Consider the following 16,460-nt stretch of genomic DNA (forward strand, 5'->3'; position numbering starts at 1 on the left):
ACTGGAGTCTGTCCTAAGTTTATGCTTTGTTTCAGGAAATGTCATTTTATTCATCCATACACCCTCCTGAAAGCATTTGTCACAACCTGAATAGCCATTGAATCCTTTGACCTGCTTAATATAAGCTCTTGCCGGCGCATCACAAATAAAGGCAGAAATTTCTACATTAAATTGCTTACCATTATAAATAGTGCCATTACACAATACATTCTGAAGATCTTTGACAAACTGAGCCAGGTACTCAAAAACACTCACTGGCTTGCTTAGACCACAAAAAATGCCTACAACAAATTTGTGTAGTCACATGTCAGACATCCAAGTATGGGCCAAAACTGAAGTTTGGAACTTTTAAATAAAGGTAAGCCATCTATATTAAACTGGATATTAATAGTAGTCATAGTTGATGGTACACACAAACATGCCAACCGTGAAAGCACCCCTTTGACTATTCCAAAATGATAATAATCTCCCCCTTGAATTGTAGTGATGGGCACATTTCTGGGTGTTCCAAGCAATGTTCTCCCATCTTTTGGTAGGGTAGGGTGAAACATTGTCAAAATAGACAGCAAAGATGACAGTGCAACCAGAGAGATTGAATAGGATGTTGCCCAATACTTTAAACTTGTCCTGAGCAAATCATTATTGTCATCACTGTCAAGCTCATCCCCCACTATACTTTCAAAATGTGCTTCTGACTCACCTGGCAAGTCAGTATTTTCATTCACAGCACTGATAGTTAGTCGTCTGTTTAGTGGCAAGTCTGAAATATCTTGAAAAGGTAGTACATCCAACCTGCACTGACAAGAGGCTGCAACATGATATTTCTCCTGTTTCTTCCTTGGATTAGCATTAACTATTAACTTATACTGGGTGAGGATTTGCTGCTCTGTCTCTTTCAATAATTTGTTAACTCTACGTCTTTTAGCCCGAGAAGAAGCCGACATCTTAAAGAGTGTGGTGGTGCTTTACTCTAATGTAGACAAACTGCACCCGTTTACCTACAATTGTCTTCTTTCTTTAAAGCTGTTATATTTAAATATAGCTGGAAAAATAAAAAAAGGAGATGAAGAGATTCAGAATAAAATGCTGCATTTTAATATGCAAGATGAAACAAGCCGAAACATATTTGTACAATTAGATCCATATCAAGAAAGGCAATTATTATAATGCGAAAGTTACTGTTCATTTTAAAATACCAGCATAAGCAAATGCCTCACTATAGCAGGACCAAGCATCCTGAGACCTTACAAAGTGTACAACCCAACTTTAGTGTTATCAAAATCTGATTTAAAGTTAGTTTTTCAACATAATTATGCCATCACTGCTTATTTCCCTACCAAGCTGCAACTTAAGCGCAACACAATGCAGTTGGTTTATAATAAATAGGTTAAGATCAAGGTAGATTGGCCACACTTACCACAAAAGTGCTGGGGGTTGAATAATTAAATTCAGAAACAGGTTGCACCAATCCTGCTGCAAAGGGGCTATGTGGTTGGGACATACCAGTCATGAAATGGGGGAGGTGGACCACCTAACTCCTTTTAGTGACTTCTATGTGTTTTTGTGTCAACATATCACACATACATAGTCAGTCATAACATTTACAGACAAGTAAGAAGATGTACAGGACAGAATTACAACCCAATGTTACCAACACATACTACTTAAATTATAATGTGAGTAACCCTCACAAAAAATAAAAGTAGTTTCACCCGGAGTCAAAGGAGGAGAGGAGGAGAGTAGAAAGGGGGAGGGAGGTTGAGGGGTAGACAAGCCAGGTGAGAGGTGAAGGGTGGAGGGAGAGGGGTTGGGGGTTAGAATGTGAGAGTGAAGTGGAGGGGTGTAATAAACACCCCTCCACTTTTAGAACATTTAGATTACTAGTTCTTCCCCAAATCTTGTCCTCAATCAAACTGACCTGCGTGTTTTCAGTTCAGCAAAACCCTGTTAATCAGATGTCAATTAATATCATGTGTGCTGAATTAGGGAAATGCCTAAAACTTGTAGTGCCTGGAGGACCAGTGCTGAAACACACTGGACTCGACGTTGGCGGCATTTCATTTATTTGATGTTAACCACAAACCATCATTGATTTAATGACACAGTTTCAACATTAGTTAATTGGCTAGAATTGAATGGTTGTTTTATAGTTGATCCACCATCAATTGTCGACCTCAAACATACATGAAACCTTTGTGATAATAATTCAACATTGAATTAACATCGTGTGCTATCTGGGTAGTTCTTTCCCAAACCTTGTCCTCAATCAAACTGACCTGCGTGTTTTCAGTTCAGCAAAACCCTGTTAATTAGATGTCAATTAAAATCATGTGTGCTGAATTAGGGAAATGCCTAAAACTTGCAGGGCAGTGTGCCTGGTGCCGGTGCTGAAAAACACTGGATTCAATTTTGGCATTTCAATCAATGGATGTTAATTGGCTAGAATTGAATGGTTGTTTTATAGTTGATCCACCATCAGTTGTCGACCTCAACCAAACATGCAACCTTTGTGATGGTAATTCAACATTGAATTAACATATATTCCAACAAGCCAACAGCGAAGCAGCTGTGTGGTTGGGCTATCCCACTCATGTAAACGGTGGGGGTGGACCGCTCCACTCCTTTTAGTAAGTTGTAGATGTTTTTGTGTCAATATATCACACACACACAGTCAGTGAGAATTGTTATGAACAAGTAAGAAAATGTACAGAAAGGAATCAGCACCCACTATCCTCTACAGTGCTTAATTTAAATGTGATAACCCCCGCTCAGTAATAAAATGCTCTGACCCAGAGCTCTGATGAGGAGGAGAGGAGGGGAAGGGGTGTGGCAAAACAGCTGACATTGATTCAATATTGATCAGATGTTGATCAGACATCGGCATTTCAGTCATTAGATTTCAACCACAAAACAACATTGATTCAATGACACGGTTTCAACACTGGTTACTTGGCTAGAGGTGGATGGTTGTTTGATGGTTGATCCACCGTCATTTGTCGTCTTCAACCAAAAATCAACCATTGATCAGACTTCGGCATTTCAGTGATCAGATTTCAACCACAAAACAACGTTGATTCAATGTCACAGTTTCAACGGTTTGATTGGATGGTTGTTTGATGGTTGATCCACCGTCATTTGTCGACTTCAACCAAAAATCAACGATTCTAACTATTTTTCAACGTTGATTTAACATCATGTGCTATCTGGGCAGTCATTTAATCACACAGTCTTGTGTTAGATTATGAGTAGATTGTGGGAAACAGGAGGGAAGTGAATCCAAATGGGCAAAATGCAGAATCTTCTACCTGAAAAGGGCATGAATTAATCAAAATACAGGAAATAGCAAAAAAAAAAAAAAACGAGCAGCTTCCTTGATATAACACAACAAGCTAAAAAAAATAGCCAACTCTAATTGAATTTTTTAAAATAGTTTAAAGATACTGGACTTACTAAGATGTTAAGTTTGAGAATCATGTTTTTTAGAGACTGTATGAATCATATATAAAATAACAAATGCTTCCACCTTAAATGATCTCTTTAAAGTTTTGAGATAATTTTTGAGCTTTTCTTGAACCTAACTCCATTGGTAACTTTTAAACTGATGCCACTTCCGTGAGCGAGGAGGAAATTACACATTGTGGCTGACATGTTCATACAATTGTTCAAGCAATTGCTTTTTCCAAACAGACACATTTTACTTTCACTGAGCTAATCCCAGCATGTGATGAAACTGCACGACAGCTTCTCCAGCACCTTTCAGCTGATGCATCTCCTGGCTTTCGTCTGCGAAAGACCAAATGCCTCAAGCGATTTAATTGGAAACATTAGAAAGTCAATAATGTCTCCTGGAGCTGAACCAGAGAATTTGTGCAAAGACACATATTTTACTCAAGTAATAAAAATCATGCTTCAGTAGTGTAGAGAAGAGAATTGGTTGTGTGGACAAAGAAAGAAGCCACCTACATTTGAGCAATCCCGCAGAAAGAAACAGCAGAGCAAAGAGAGCGAGACTGATTGACGGGTAGAATTGGAGGACTATAAAAATGTTCATGGCATTCAGCCTGGGTGGCTTACATGTGTGACTTCAGAAAAAAGCTTTATCTCTGTCAGTTTCAATTCTCTCTCTTTGCCTTCTGTTTGGTTTGACTTCTAGTTTCTAAGCTCCTTGCCTTACCTGTCTCTAGCTGATTATTAGGAGTCCTTTCTTCCTCTATTGCACCTAATTTTCTTTTCTATGCCCCTTCGAAGTTTTCTGTTGCCCTCTGTTTTCCCTTTGTGGCAGTTTGATAAAGGAAGACAACCATGGAGGTGTTTGCATGTATTTGTTTATTTTTAGCTATTAAAACTCCTTCTGTTTCAGGCTGGAAATAGTGACACCCAACGTCCTGAGAACACTTTCATTAAGAAGAAAATTGTATTTTGCGTTTATGTGGGGCATCAACGTTGTCTTCCACATGACATAAAAACTACAACAATGCCTTTATGAAGGCCCGAAGAACAATTTTTTAATTTTTTTAAAAGTTAGATGTTAACGTTCATATGAAAAATCTACATGCTTTTGTCACAATCACTAATACTACCCACTTCTGTTTTCATGCAGAAAAGCAGGCATAAATATTTGGGGTCTTGCAAAGACCATAACTTAAACTCTGTGAAAATTTGTCTCGCTAAAACTGCAAACTTTAATGTACGTTAGTTGAATTTTAAGAAATAGATAAACACAAGTAGCAGATCATTTTTAAGGATATATACTTTATACATTTCTGAGTTTTTGGTGGTGGCAGCATCATGCTGTATGGATGCAATTTTTCAGTAGCCTTCTAGCATGACAAGTCCCTGAACATACAGTCCAGTCAGAGCTACAGCGAAATTATTCTCATTAAAAGATAGGTGCATGTTAGGCTGACAAAGTCTAAATCTGTTCCTAAATCTAATTGTCTTTGGTGAGGCTTTAAGCATTACTACTGGCAGTAAATCTTATTTCAGTCTCAGCTTGAGCCATTTTGCAGCTCGTTTATACCTCTGGATACTCAGACATTTAAATAATACATTTTTGCAACGCTGACTTCCCGAATCATTTTATGCAATTAAAGGCAAAACAGTGTGTAGAGGAAACAACTGCCCATTTTGCCCAAGCCACGTCTTTGCAAAGTGGATTTTTTTGAAATCCTCCAAGATATTGCTCTGCAATCGATTTCAGGGTCAAGGGTTGAATGAAAAAGAGAGGAGAGAAGAGGAGGCAAAAAACAGGGTTTTAAGAAAGGCCTCAGGAGCAAACACAAAGGCTGCAGAGAAGAGACAAAAGGTAATGATGCTGGGAACTGGGGAGCGAGGAGTAAAGGCACTGGATGCAGACAGTCTAGTACATAACCAACACAAGCAAAACGTTATGTGGATCATTAAAACAGGCGTGTCATTAATCTGAGTGGTTTCAGTTTATTTTTGAAATTAGTACCATCTAAACTGAATGATCAGTCAAGTACAAAATTAAGCCATTATTGTATTTTTCTGCTTTTTTATGCCCTCTGGTTTAACCAATGAATATGACTGAGAGAAAAACAGCTTAAACGGTTCTTATCACTGATGGTTATTTGTGAATTTGGCAAACACTTTAGCTTGTCACCAGTCGTTTTCACAAAGCACTCAACTCTGAAATCCAGACCCCCCGTCATTCTCTCTTTCTGCAAAATGATAGCAACCAAGACTTCCAAATCCTTTCTATTTTTGTCTTTTTCTTTCCAAATCAGATTGACTGACAGGTCTGAGCGTTCACACTTCCCTATAAAGGTTACAGGGATCTTCAAAACTGCCTAGTTTACTTTTTAAAGAGCCATCGATCAAAATGAGTGGCTTCCACGAGAAAGGACTCAACACTCACGCAGAGAAAACTTTTCCTGGATCAATCCACCTGTCTTTTATCTTCATCCCAAAGTTTCATCATGAACTGCAAACTTGAACAACACCAATCAGCCTGTATCAGTGTGAAGAGCACGGATTTGCTGATGTGTTAAAGGGATACTCCATTTACCATAAACTGGAACCAAACTGAAAATATTGATGCAAACAGTTAAGAAAGTCTTGGTTAAAACTTCAAAACTAGCATTAATTAGCAAATACACAGGGAAGGAACTCCTAAGTCAAACTAGACCTCTACATATTCCCCAATTACAGAAAAATGTGTGTTTGGGATTTAGCTTAAGGTGCAAAAACAAGAAGAAAGTTCTGCATGCCTTGGACCTTTTCTTCCTTTTTTGTCCTTGACATCATAGTAAGACGTCAAGTTTAGAGCTCCTTCAAAGTCAGCATAGAAACCAAATCTTCAAATTTCTGACAGATATTTCTGTTGTGATGTCTAAGATGGTTTAATGTCTGTTTTTACTTATTCTCTTGTTGTAGAGCACTTTGATCAATCCCTCCCTTTTTAGTATCCTTTATAAATACATATGATTTGATTAGGCTAAAACAAATTATCCAAATACTAATCCAGTTTATTTTCATTTAACCCAGAAAACTGTAGCCAATCAGTTAACTAAACATGAGCTTACAATGGAATAGAAGTATAATATATACAGTATATAGATTATATATAATATAAAAAACAATAATTTTAATCTTTTTGCTTTCAGTTTTATAAGTCCTGTCTTAAACACCAATGCATGTAGTAACATGGGAACCTCCAACCTCTGATCCTTTTGTTCATAAAAGAACCAATATTTATTTATTTAAACAGAACAAAATAACATCACGCATACTGTCAATGAAACATTGGTATGGGGATACGGTTTCATTTTACAGGACTCCTGTGAAAAATTTAATTAATTTGAAAATATGTTAGTGATGAACAGCAGAAAATCACAAAATATTTGCATTCAAGCCACCTACCACAGAGTACTGTGACAATCAGAAAACAAGTGAATGCTATAAAATGCTCCCTGTATGTGAAATGTCAAAAATTCACATTTAAGTCAGGCACATTTCCAGTGACTGCCAGTTTTTTCTACTTTATACTAACCAATAATGCAGCAAACAAGCAAACCTGTTTCAGTTCATTCATCGGATCTCCAACCCATACCAAAAAAAAGGCTTTGAATAAATACATTTTCCTAGTGTAAAAAAATTAAACATCTATTAAAGAGAAACAACATTTAAAAAGCTATGACACATGTGATGTTGTAGATAATCACTAACAAAAACATTTACATGTACAGAAAAGCAGATCAATTTTGATCAAAACCATAGTGTCTTAAAAACGTAGTCGTACCCATTAAAGTTTCACATTTGGTCACAATCTGACCACATCTTGATTCGGATGTGCTAAATCAAGAGAACGTACCTTGTCATTCTGAAGTTTAAGAGAATACAGATGGTTTAAGTTATAGGACGATCCCCAAACCCACATGGCGGACAGTAAACAGGATGGAGCTAAAAACCAAACAATTCTGGAAGGAAATCTTAGGGGCAGCAAAATAGTGGCCTAGTCAAAGCACCAAACCTACATCCATTTGAGAAGATGACAAGATTTCCATCAATTTTGACCAAACTTCTGCTATTTTGTACATAACTGGTAATAAAGGTGCTAAACTGGTAGAAACGCACAACAAAAGGAGAACTTCCATATCAACATTGTAAAACAGGACAGTATTCAAGTAGGAAGAAACACTGAACCAACCGAGGTTAGCTATTAAAAATAAAATTAAAACAGATTTCAATGTAACCATATAAAGAGATGTGAAAAACAGGCAGTGCTGTGAGTGCATCCAGGATTCCTAATTATCTTTAGTAAACTTTGACATTTCATGCAAGATCCAAACAGAATCCCAACCTTTGGTTATGTTTAGACGGTTATATTTGAACGCATAATTATAAACACAAGTTCATCTTCCAAAAAATATACATTAGTCGTCTCATTAATATGCATATATATGCACAGACATACATCAATAAAGCAATGCACACCATACAACAATGATCTGCTGGCATGAAATGAAGCTTTATGAGTATTTTTCTGCACACCTTCCCAGATTGTATTCCTAAAGCTTCTCTGAAGCAGCATCAGGGGTAGAGATGAGAACTGCAGAGAGATGAGATTCTTTAAAGGATGATGAAAATCAAACTGTGAACGCAAACACTTAATGCTGCGCTTAAAGTTTCCATAGCAAGCTTTACAGGATAAGCCGACTCACAAGCACTGCTGTGCACATCACATTACACCCAGAGTTTAATTTTGTTAACATTTATTTAAACAGCTTGACACACTATGAGCAGCAGCATAAAGACAGTATTTAAAGCTTGCCTATCAACCAGTGTACCTCATGGTGTAAAGTCTCCCTGCATTGTACCATCAGCTTATTACGCAATGATGTAATTCCCTATTATTTTAAAAACACTTGTTCCCATTTCTGCTAACCATAAATCCCAGAGTACCTCCATTTTCCACCATCCCTCCCTCTACCCAAGACAGTTTTATTAAAATTGATGTTTGTAGAGTCTCTCCTCAGTCATGTATGCTTATTAGTTTTGCAGCTCAGGAATGTTCTTGTAGAGGTCCAGTGAGTCAGGGTTGGAGAACGCTCCTCTCTGTGCAACCTCCCGACCAGCAATGATCTGCTTCACAGCAACCTCCACCTTCTTCCCGCTGATGGTGTACTGCCAAGAGGGGAAACAAAGGCTGTCATTCCAGCTGCAGCTGACTCCTGCTGTCTTTAAGACGATCTGATAGTTTTATACATATCTGACTGATATTCAAGATCTCTTACGGGAATGTCTTTTGTCTCCAGGAGCAAGGCGGGGATGTGTCGGGCAGACAAAGCTTTTCTGATGGCTCCTTTAATCTTTGTCACCAGCTCCGGATAGAAGGGCTTTCCAGGAGCCATCTTTAAGAACAAAATAACTCTTTCCTCTCCATCTGCATTGTACTGGGGCACACAAAGACTGTCTGACACTTCCTCGAAAGCCTCCACTGCAAGAAAGGAAAGCCAAGAAGAAGACAGAAAAACAAAAATGAGAAGAGCATATGCGAGACAGGAGGTGGGAAGAATTTCATTTTTAGACAATTGTTTTCATTTGCTCCTAAGAACTAAAAGAGCATCTAAGCTAAATTATTATCATAACAATGATTTTGCCCTCCTTTTTGCCTCCGTCCTTAAAACTCACCGATGTTGTAGATCTCTGAGCTCCCAAAGCGAACTCCGTTGGGATTCAGTGTGCCATCGCTGCAGTACAATCACAGGTTTACTATGTGTACTATACATATACTACTACCAGAAAGAACAAAAAGTGAAATATGCAAAGCTAAAAGAAAATTTTTTCCACTAGCTTTTTTCATATATAATTCAAAATAGTGCATTTTTCTAGTTATTTCCATAGCAGTAATGTCTCATAAAAAGTTAGAAATGGATAATTGCAGTGTTGATTATTGTTGTCAGGGAAAAGCAATTTATGATAAAAAATTTATTTATTGAGATAACGAAAAACTGTAATTGTTTTTTATAAAACATTGTAGTTTGAAATTTTTTCCTCACTGTTGGTTCCATGTGAGCACCAATAAACATCAATGAATTTAAAAATAGTATTGAATGTGACTACAGTGACATTACACCAAATATGTCCTTCAATATGAATTAGAAATGTTGCCTTGTATTTGCTGTGAATTGGTTCTATTTAAATAACTTCAGTTGAATACAAACTGTAGTCGGAAAAGCATCAAAACCTGACTTTTTTTCTCTGTAATAACTGATATAATACAAATAAAAACCTCTTCAGCTGCATTGCTTAAAAAAGAAATTAAGTAAAACTACAATGATAAAAAAAAATACTTGGTTTCAATATTTACTATAACTGATCTTCTGTGAGCAAAATGGTGAAACAGCTGACCTTCTCCCAAGCATGACGATGCCTCCTGTCTTTGGGTTGATTTTGCAATAATCTCCATGGGCCCACACACCTAATGCACAGCAACAATCAAAACCATTACTTTTACTATTACTTACTCTAAATTGTACATAAAAACTGATTATCTGACGTGGGTTTTCTTATTTGAATGTTTACTGTGCGTTTACCAGGAAATGTAGAAAAGTAAGCTTTGTGGTATTTGCTCCCATTCTCATCATTCCAGAAGTGAGTGGGTTGGCAGGGGATTGGCTTCAGGCAGACAAGTTCACCGCTCTCACCCCAAACTGGCTTACCTGGTTATAACCAACACACGCAAAATCACATTTTTCATCAATAACATTTTATAGCTTATACTGCAGCAAACACTAAAGATAAATTTAACTGAGCAGTAATTAATAGTTGTGCACAGCAGCAGAATATGTCCAATACACCGCCTAGAACACTGTGTGATTCTACACAGCCCTAACCGCTCTGCAGGAGAGGGTTAAAGCCTTAAACACTGAGTGAAATAATCCCAGGCTGAACGGCTTCAAATGATCCCTCAGTCCACTTTCCTTTGAGGTGGCAGAAACAGCCTGCAGAAGGGAGCTGGGGAATGATGGGCTAAAATCAATGAAAAAATATAAAGGACTTTCAAAACTCCCAACAAACTACTACAAGAAAGAAAAAAACTTGTTTTTGATACATTGCTATTAGAAATACTGATTCCCAGTTATTTGTAATGGCATTTCTTCAGGGAAAGTTGATTTCACACTGCCTTATCTTTTATTAGTTGACATATACTTTCATAACTTATTAATCTATAATGAACATAAGGTTCTCCTCAAATTACATCTTCTTAAAAATTTAGTTTGTTGTTGGGCTTCAAAAGCAAATTAGAAGTTCAAGGGCATCTCATGGGCAATAAATGTGCTTACTATTAATTTTTATCAATATTGCAGCTTTCCTACAATTTAACAGCTGCTAAACTTAGACTGAAGACTAAAAGAAAGGCATTAATTTACTGGGAGATTCTCCCACACAAAACACGTTCACATCGTCTTACCCTCAGGACTCCAGGCTTCCACAGCCATGCCGAGGTTTCTTGACTGGATCTCGCCCCGGTACACTGGAACCGTTGGGTTTTGGCCCATGAAACACGAAACTATATCAGTCCCACCTGGGGAGAAATATAAAGACAAACAGCTGTTAATGAAAATTGCCACAACTTGTGTTTATTTTGTATTGGTAGATTCATTTCACTACTCGTCTTCTCAGTTTACACAGAATATTCTTCATATATGTTTTCAGACTGAACACAACTGTTTTATTGAGGCTCGGATTTAGGAAAGTCAAACTCTTGACCTTTCTTTATTGAAAGTTTTATGTTTTCTTAGCCATTATAATACCAACCTATCAGAGTTATTTCAAATCCAGCTCAAAGAGGCATGGAAGTGTATAAGTTGCTAATGGTCTGGAAATACTGAGTAAAAATTGCATAGTTTCACATGTTTGAAGTTTTTACAATGCAATTTCTATCCAATATGTGTACTGTGATCAAATTGCTTTGACTTAAAACAAAAGCAGAGGTTATTTCTAATCTCACAACACGGATTAGTAAACTATTAAAAGTGTTAGTGATAACATCATTAATTGGTATTTAGATTTAAATCATTAAATCATACATTTTCTATGTTTAGCTGGTGCTTCCAAGTGTATTCCACAGTAAATTATACCTTCTGCTCATCAAAGAGAAACAGAAGTCTAACAAGCTGATGGTAGCTGGTTAATTAGCTAAGCTTCCTGTAAACCCACCATAAGCTGCTTTATGGATATGCTGCTTGTAGCTTACAGGCTGCTTTAAAACAGGTTTACCTTTAGTTGCTATGTTATGATGATGGTGTTTTTGGAAATATTTTTTTTTTAATAATTTATGCAAGCAAGAAAAAAAAGCTTTCGTTCAGCCAGCTGACCGGCAATGTGTAGCAAGAGTGACCCGCTTGTGTCACTATATGCCTCAAGCAGGAATGAGAAAAAAAAAAATCTTTCTCTGACATCTCCTCCCAGTAGCTTTGACTACAATTTTTTAGCACTTTTGAAACTAACTTTTTTTTTAGATCTTGGTGTAACTTGACACCAGTGACCGTCCCACAAACATCAAGTTAAATTAGTAATTTCATTTTTGAACTTTTGCTCCTGTTTGCAGCTCTGTTTCACACAAGCTACTGTACCTGAAACGCTCAGTGCTGCAGCTTACAGCAGCATCCCTGTGCCTCCAGAGCCCACTGGGCCGTGGACATTACTTCAATTTGTCGTAGCATCTGTCTGGAACTGCTACCGCAAACTGGCGGTGTTAGCGCACTGCTCCACCTCCGCTGACCTATTTAGGAGTTCTCCTTTCCAACACCTTCCTAAGACTGTCATGATGACACACACACTCACATACATACACGTTCCTATTTATCTCTTTCTACCCTCCAATCATCAACTATTCCTGACACACTCTATTCATCTCCCCTCCCATTGTTCGCTCTCTACCTCCCTGCGTCGCTCCTCTCTGTATCACAGGCTACATCCATCCATCTTGTACCCTCGCTCCCTGCCCTTCTACTGCTCCTCCCTCTCTTTCTCTTTCTCTTCCTTTTCTATCTGTTCTTTACACTCAGTCTCTGTGTCTGTCTGCCAGGTTCTTTATTGAGCTTTAATTGGCTCCCTGGAGAAAGAGGAAACATTGTCTTCTGATTACACACAAACACACTTAAAGTGGGAAGATAGACAATTATCTTATTGTTACTCTCATCTGCATAGGTGGGCACAAACATGCAAGCAAATACACAGAGAAGTATATTTAAAAGCAAAAGTCGCTGTGGCTTTCTTGGGATGCTTTCTGTGCCATTCCTTGTGCAAAGACCGTGCGTATAAACAAGAAGCTAGCTTGTCACATTGATCTTATGCTCCAAGCAGCACTCTTCAGTTGGTGTTTTTTCCACTATGAATGTGTGTGTATGTGGAGGTGTAAAGGCTTTGAACATCCTCTGGGACATTTCAGGGCCAGACAAAGCCGCCAACTGCCACAAACTAACGCATCAACCACCATATTTAATCTTCGGCTGCATTCATGGTTTTTTTTAAGTAGATTGTACAAAGAAAGCATATTGTGAAAGTCACAGATTCAAACAACTTGCAGAAGCACGTAGTCCCCAAAGGAGATGGAGTAAGAGGGGAGCATAGAGGCGACATATGGACAGTCAGACGGAGGTACATTAGAATCCAGGGAATCCAGCAGTGACAGTGTTAAAACCACCTGGTGAGGAGAAAGCCACGTTCATGCTGGCAGGGACACACACAAACACACCCAAACACCCTAAAAAACACAGCATCTTTGAGGAAATGGTTCATAATGCAAATAAAATCTCCATAACCTTTAAACAACTGCGTGGAAAGTTTGTATATATATTCTGGAGTTGACATACAGTGGCACAGGGTGAAATCTACACAGCAGCCCTTCACATATGCCACCAGGCAGTGGTCACAGTGGCACATATGCTGTGATAAGTCCCATCACACATGCGCACACACACACACACCAACGGAGTTGATGACCTCGGGGGTCAAGGTTAGGGCGGTTGGCAGCCAAGAGGGCTGCAGCCTGCTGATGCCCTTGGCGACAAGGGGACCAGCTTTTCCAACTAACAAACACACATTAACACAGAGAACAAAATCTCACTCTAAAATGATGAATCCATGATATTAATTGCCAGCATAACAATGTAGGTTGTGAAAAAATATTAAAACACTTTGATAAGAGCGGAAGTTTAGTCAAACAGGTCATTTTTCTAAGATAGCTTTAGGTCAAAAGACTGAACAGGCAGTTCAATTTCAGTTTAACCCTCTGTGTATAAAATGATTATGCATAATCAGACCTTTTTCATAAAACATAATTCATAACACCTTGCAAGTACTTTTTCAAGAAGGTTATCACATTTTACTGTTACAATGTCAAACAACAATATACATGTTTTGGTTCTCATGTGGTAGATCAACAAAAAGTCTTAAATAATAGTTAAGTGGAAAGAAAGTGACTGTTTTTAAATAAAAAATCCTTAAAATTTTGTGTGGATTCAACCTTTTCTTACCATATTAACTATAAATATGTACAATTGAAACTGTCAAACTGTCTTTAGAAGCTGCTTAATTAGTAACATAAGGCCCATCATGAACACCAGTAGTTCACAAACGCATACTCTTACATTATTTACAGTGAAAATTAAGCATGAAGTAAATAAAAAAAACCTTGTAAAAACATGCTCCTTTCTCAATAATTACAAAATAAATATCATGGTCTATTTGTAAATTACTTAGAGTTAGATTTCAAGCAAGACTGTATCAAAAAACGTTCAACATCTCTTAGAGCAATTTTCAAATAATCAGGACAAAATGGAAAGAGCATGGCACTACTTGCAAACATACCATGACATGGTTGTCCATCTAAAATGACAGCAATAGGAGCATTATTTGCAGAAAAACAGCCAAAAAGCCCAATGCAACTTTAGAGAAGCTGATCTGCTCCTCAGGTTATAAGGCATCTAGTATTTGTGCATTTCACAAATCTGGTCTTCATGCAAGAGTGGTGAGATTGCTGGAAAGCTATAATAAATCTTATTTGCAGTTTGGCACAAGCCATGTCAGAGACACCAACGAGGTGCTCTGGTTACACGAGAACAAATTTGAACTTTTTGGCTTAAAGGCAAAACAGCATGTGCTGCAGAGACACCCTGAACACACCACGCTGTGAGGATGCTTTTCTTTAAACAGGGCAGCATATTGAAAATGGTCGGATAAATACGAAGGCACACCAACAATTTTTTTTTCTCAAATCTAGAAAAATATCCTTTACCTCTTACATTTCATCTACAGTTTATGTTTATTTCTTTTATTGAAACAGTTGAAGAAACCAAACCACAAAGTTTGCAAACCCAGCTTTAAAAAAGTGCTATTTTACCTGTGCCACTGAGAAGTCCAAATGTCTCAGGATTTTCCTCAAAAACAGTTAATAAATTACATAATAATTTAGCAAAATGGCTGCACAGTGGAGCAGTTAGTAGCACTGTTGTCTTGCAGCAAGAAGGTCCTGGGTTCGATTCCAGGCCGGGGTCTTTCTGCATGGAGTTTGCATGTTCTCTCTGCCAATCCTCAACATGATGTTGGTTTAGCAAGCTTGTGTAATGCATACTATATAACAAATGTGAATGTGAACAGTATGTAAAAAAAGTTGTGAAAAATAACTCCAGTCATTCTTGTTGTGTACAGTTCTGCTCTTTGCCTTTCAACATTTCCGTTTAATGATTGGCACTCAGGTCGACGCCCATGTCCACTCTCTCGTCTTGCATGTCAACGGGAGCTTGTGTGTTCGTCCGGGTGCATGTGAATATGTGCGTACATAAGTGTGGGTGTATATGCTGATGTGCGTTCGATGTCAGTCACCCAGCCTCTGCTAAATGTTAAACGTTTCAGGACTAACTGAAATAGACAGATAGCATTCTATTGACCTGTCAAAATCACAAAGGAGGCTGAGAGAAGCTGTGTGTGAGTTTTTTGGTGCATGACTGTGCTGTGACGAAGACGCAGCTATATATATATTATCTTGCTGAAATTTTCTTTGTTTGCGCCAGCCCTTTGTGTTAGTGTCACATATGCTTTGTTGCTAATTTTGCATCACAAAAGAATGCTGAGCAGTGCTACAAACCAGTTTTTAGTTTTGAAACTGAGTTTATAACTTGAGATCAATCAGCTTCTTAAAGAAGCGAAATCTACGCCACCTTTAATCTGACCATCCTTCCTATTTAACAGTTCTTTAGAAGAATTCCACATTTTATTCTGACTACTTGCTTTGCTGCAGCTTTACAACTCACTTGAAAGAAAGTGGTGAATAAGCCGTATCCAACATATCAGCTTAATAAATTCTGATCCTGGAGGTTTCGCAAAAGCCCAAATTACTGAACATTAGAAATCTCTCAAGTGGAAGGTTTGAAATTAGGGGATGTTTTAACTCAACTTTTCTAAATTTTTCATTTCTGCCTAATGTTGGTTCTCGTCCAATGCCTCTGCAACACTTATTGAGACTCCTCACCAAAAGTCTAGCTCCTTATTTTCTGCTCGACAAGGCAGAAAAGGGGGTGAACCGGGTCTTTTGTGAGATTTTCACCTGCAATATACCTAAATCTTTGAATATTTGGCTGCAGTTATTAGAACTTGATAACCATTTCTTCTGTAGATCCTCAGAAGTTAATTTCTAATTTTCTTTCAGAGGCTTACAAATTATAGCCTATTACTCTTGTCAAATTGTATTTCAGTGCATGTTTGTCATATAAATGGCTGTTAAGAGATTCCAAACCAGAAGAATTCATGAATCTTTTTGTTCTCTTCAAGTTCAGCTTTTACTCATTACAGAAAGATACCCACATCTTTATATGGTAACATACAGCTTGAATATTTTTAAACTGTATTTCAGCTATTTCACAGGTTTCAGTATCAGTGCCATCTGTGCCTTTTTGTTTATCTCTACAGATCCTGATACTCTGACCATAAAG

The 16,460-nt window shown here is 37.8% G+C and overlaps 1 protein-coding gene across 1 annotated transcript in view; it reads right to left on the bottom strand.

Moving 5' to 3' along the window:
• Positions 1 to 6,686: 6,686 nt before the first annotated feature.
• aacs (acetoacetyl-CoA synthetase) overlaps positions 6,687 to 16,460 on the bottom strand; it is a 38,377-nt gene continuing 28,603 nt past the window's right edge. Inside the window, exons 13-18 of the mRNA XM_028034278.1 lie at positions 10,937 to 11,050; positions 10,059 to 10,184; positions 9,874 to 9,943; positions 9,154 to 9,212; positions 8,757 to 8,959; positions 6,687 to 8,646 (exon numbers count right to left, since the gene is read on the bottom strand). Of these exons, the coding sequence (XP_027890079.1) occupies positions 8,512 to 8,646; positions 8,757 to 8,959; positions 9,154 to 9,212; positions 9,874 to 9,943; positions 10,059 to 10,184; positions 10,937 to 11,050 (707 nt within the window). The 3' untranslated portion in view covers positions 6,687 to 8,511. The remainder of the gene's footprint in view (positions 8,647 to 8,756; positions 8,960 to 9,153; positions 9,213 to 9,873; positions 9,944 to 10,058; positions 10,185 to 10,936; positions 11,051 to 16,460) is intronic.

The sequence above is a fragment of the Xiphophorus couchianus genome, chromosome 12 (assembly GCF_001444195.1).
Source record: "Xiphophorus couchianus chromosome 12, X_couchianus-1.0, whole genome shotgun sequence".
In the NCBI taxonomy this organism is placed as follows: domain Eukaryota; kingdom Metazoa; phylum Chordata; class Actinopteri; order Cyprinodontiformes; family Poeciliidae; genus Xiphophorus; species Xiphophorus couchianus.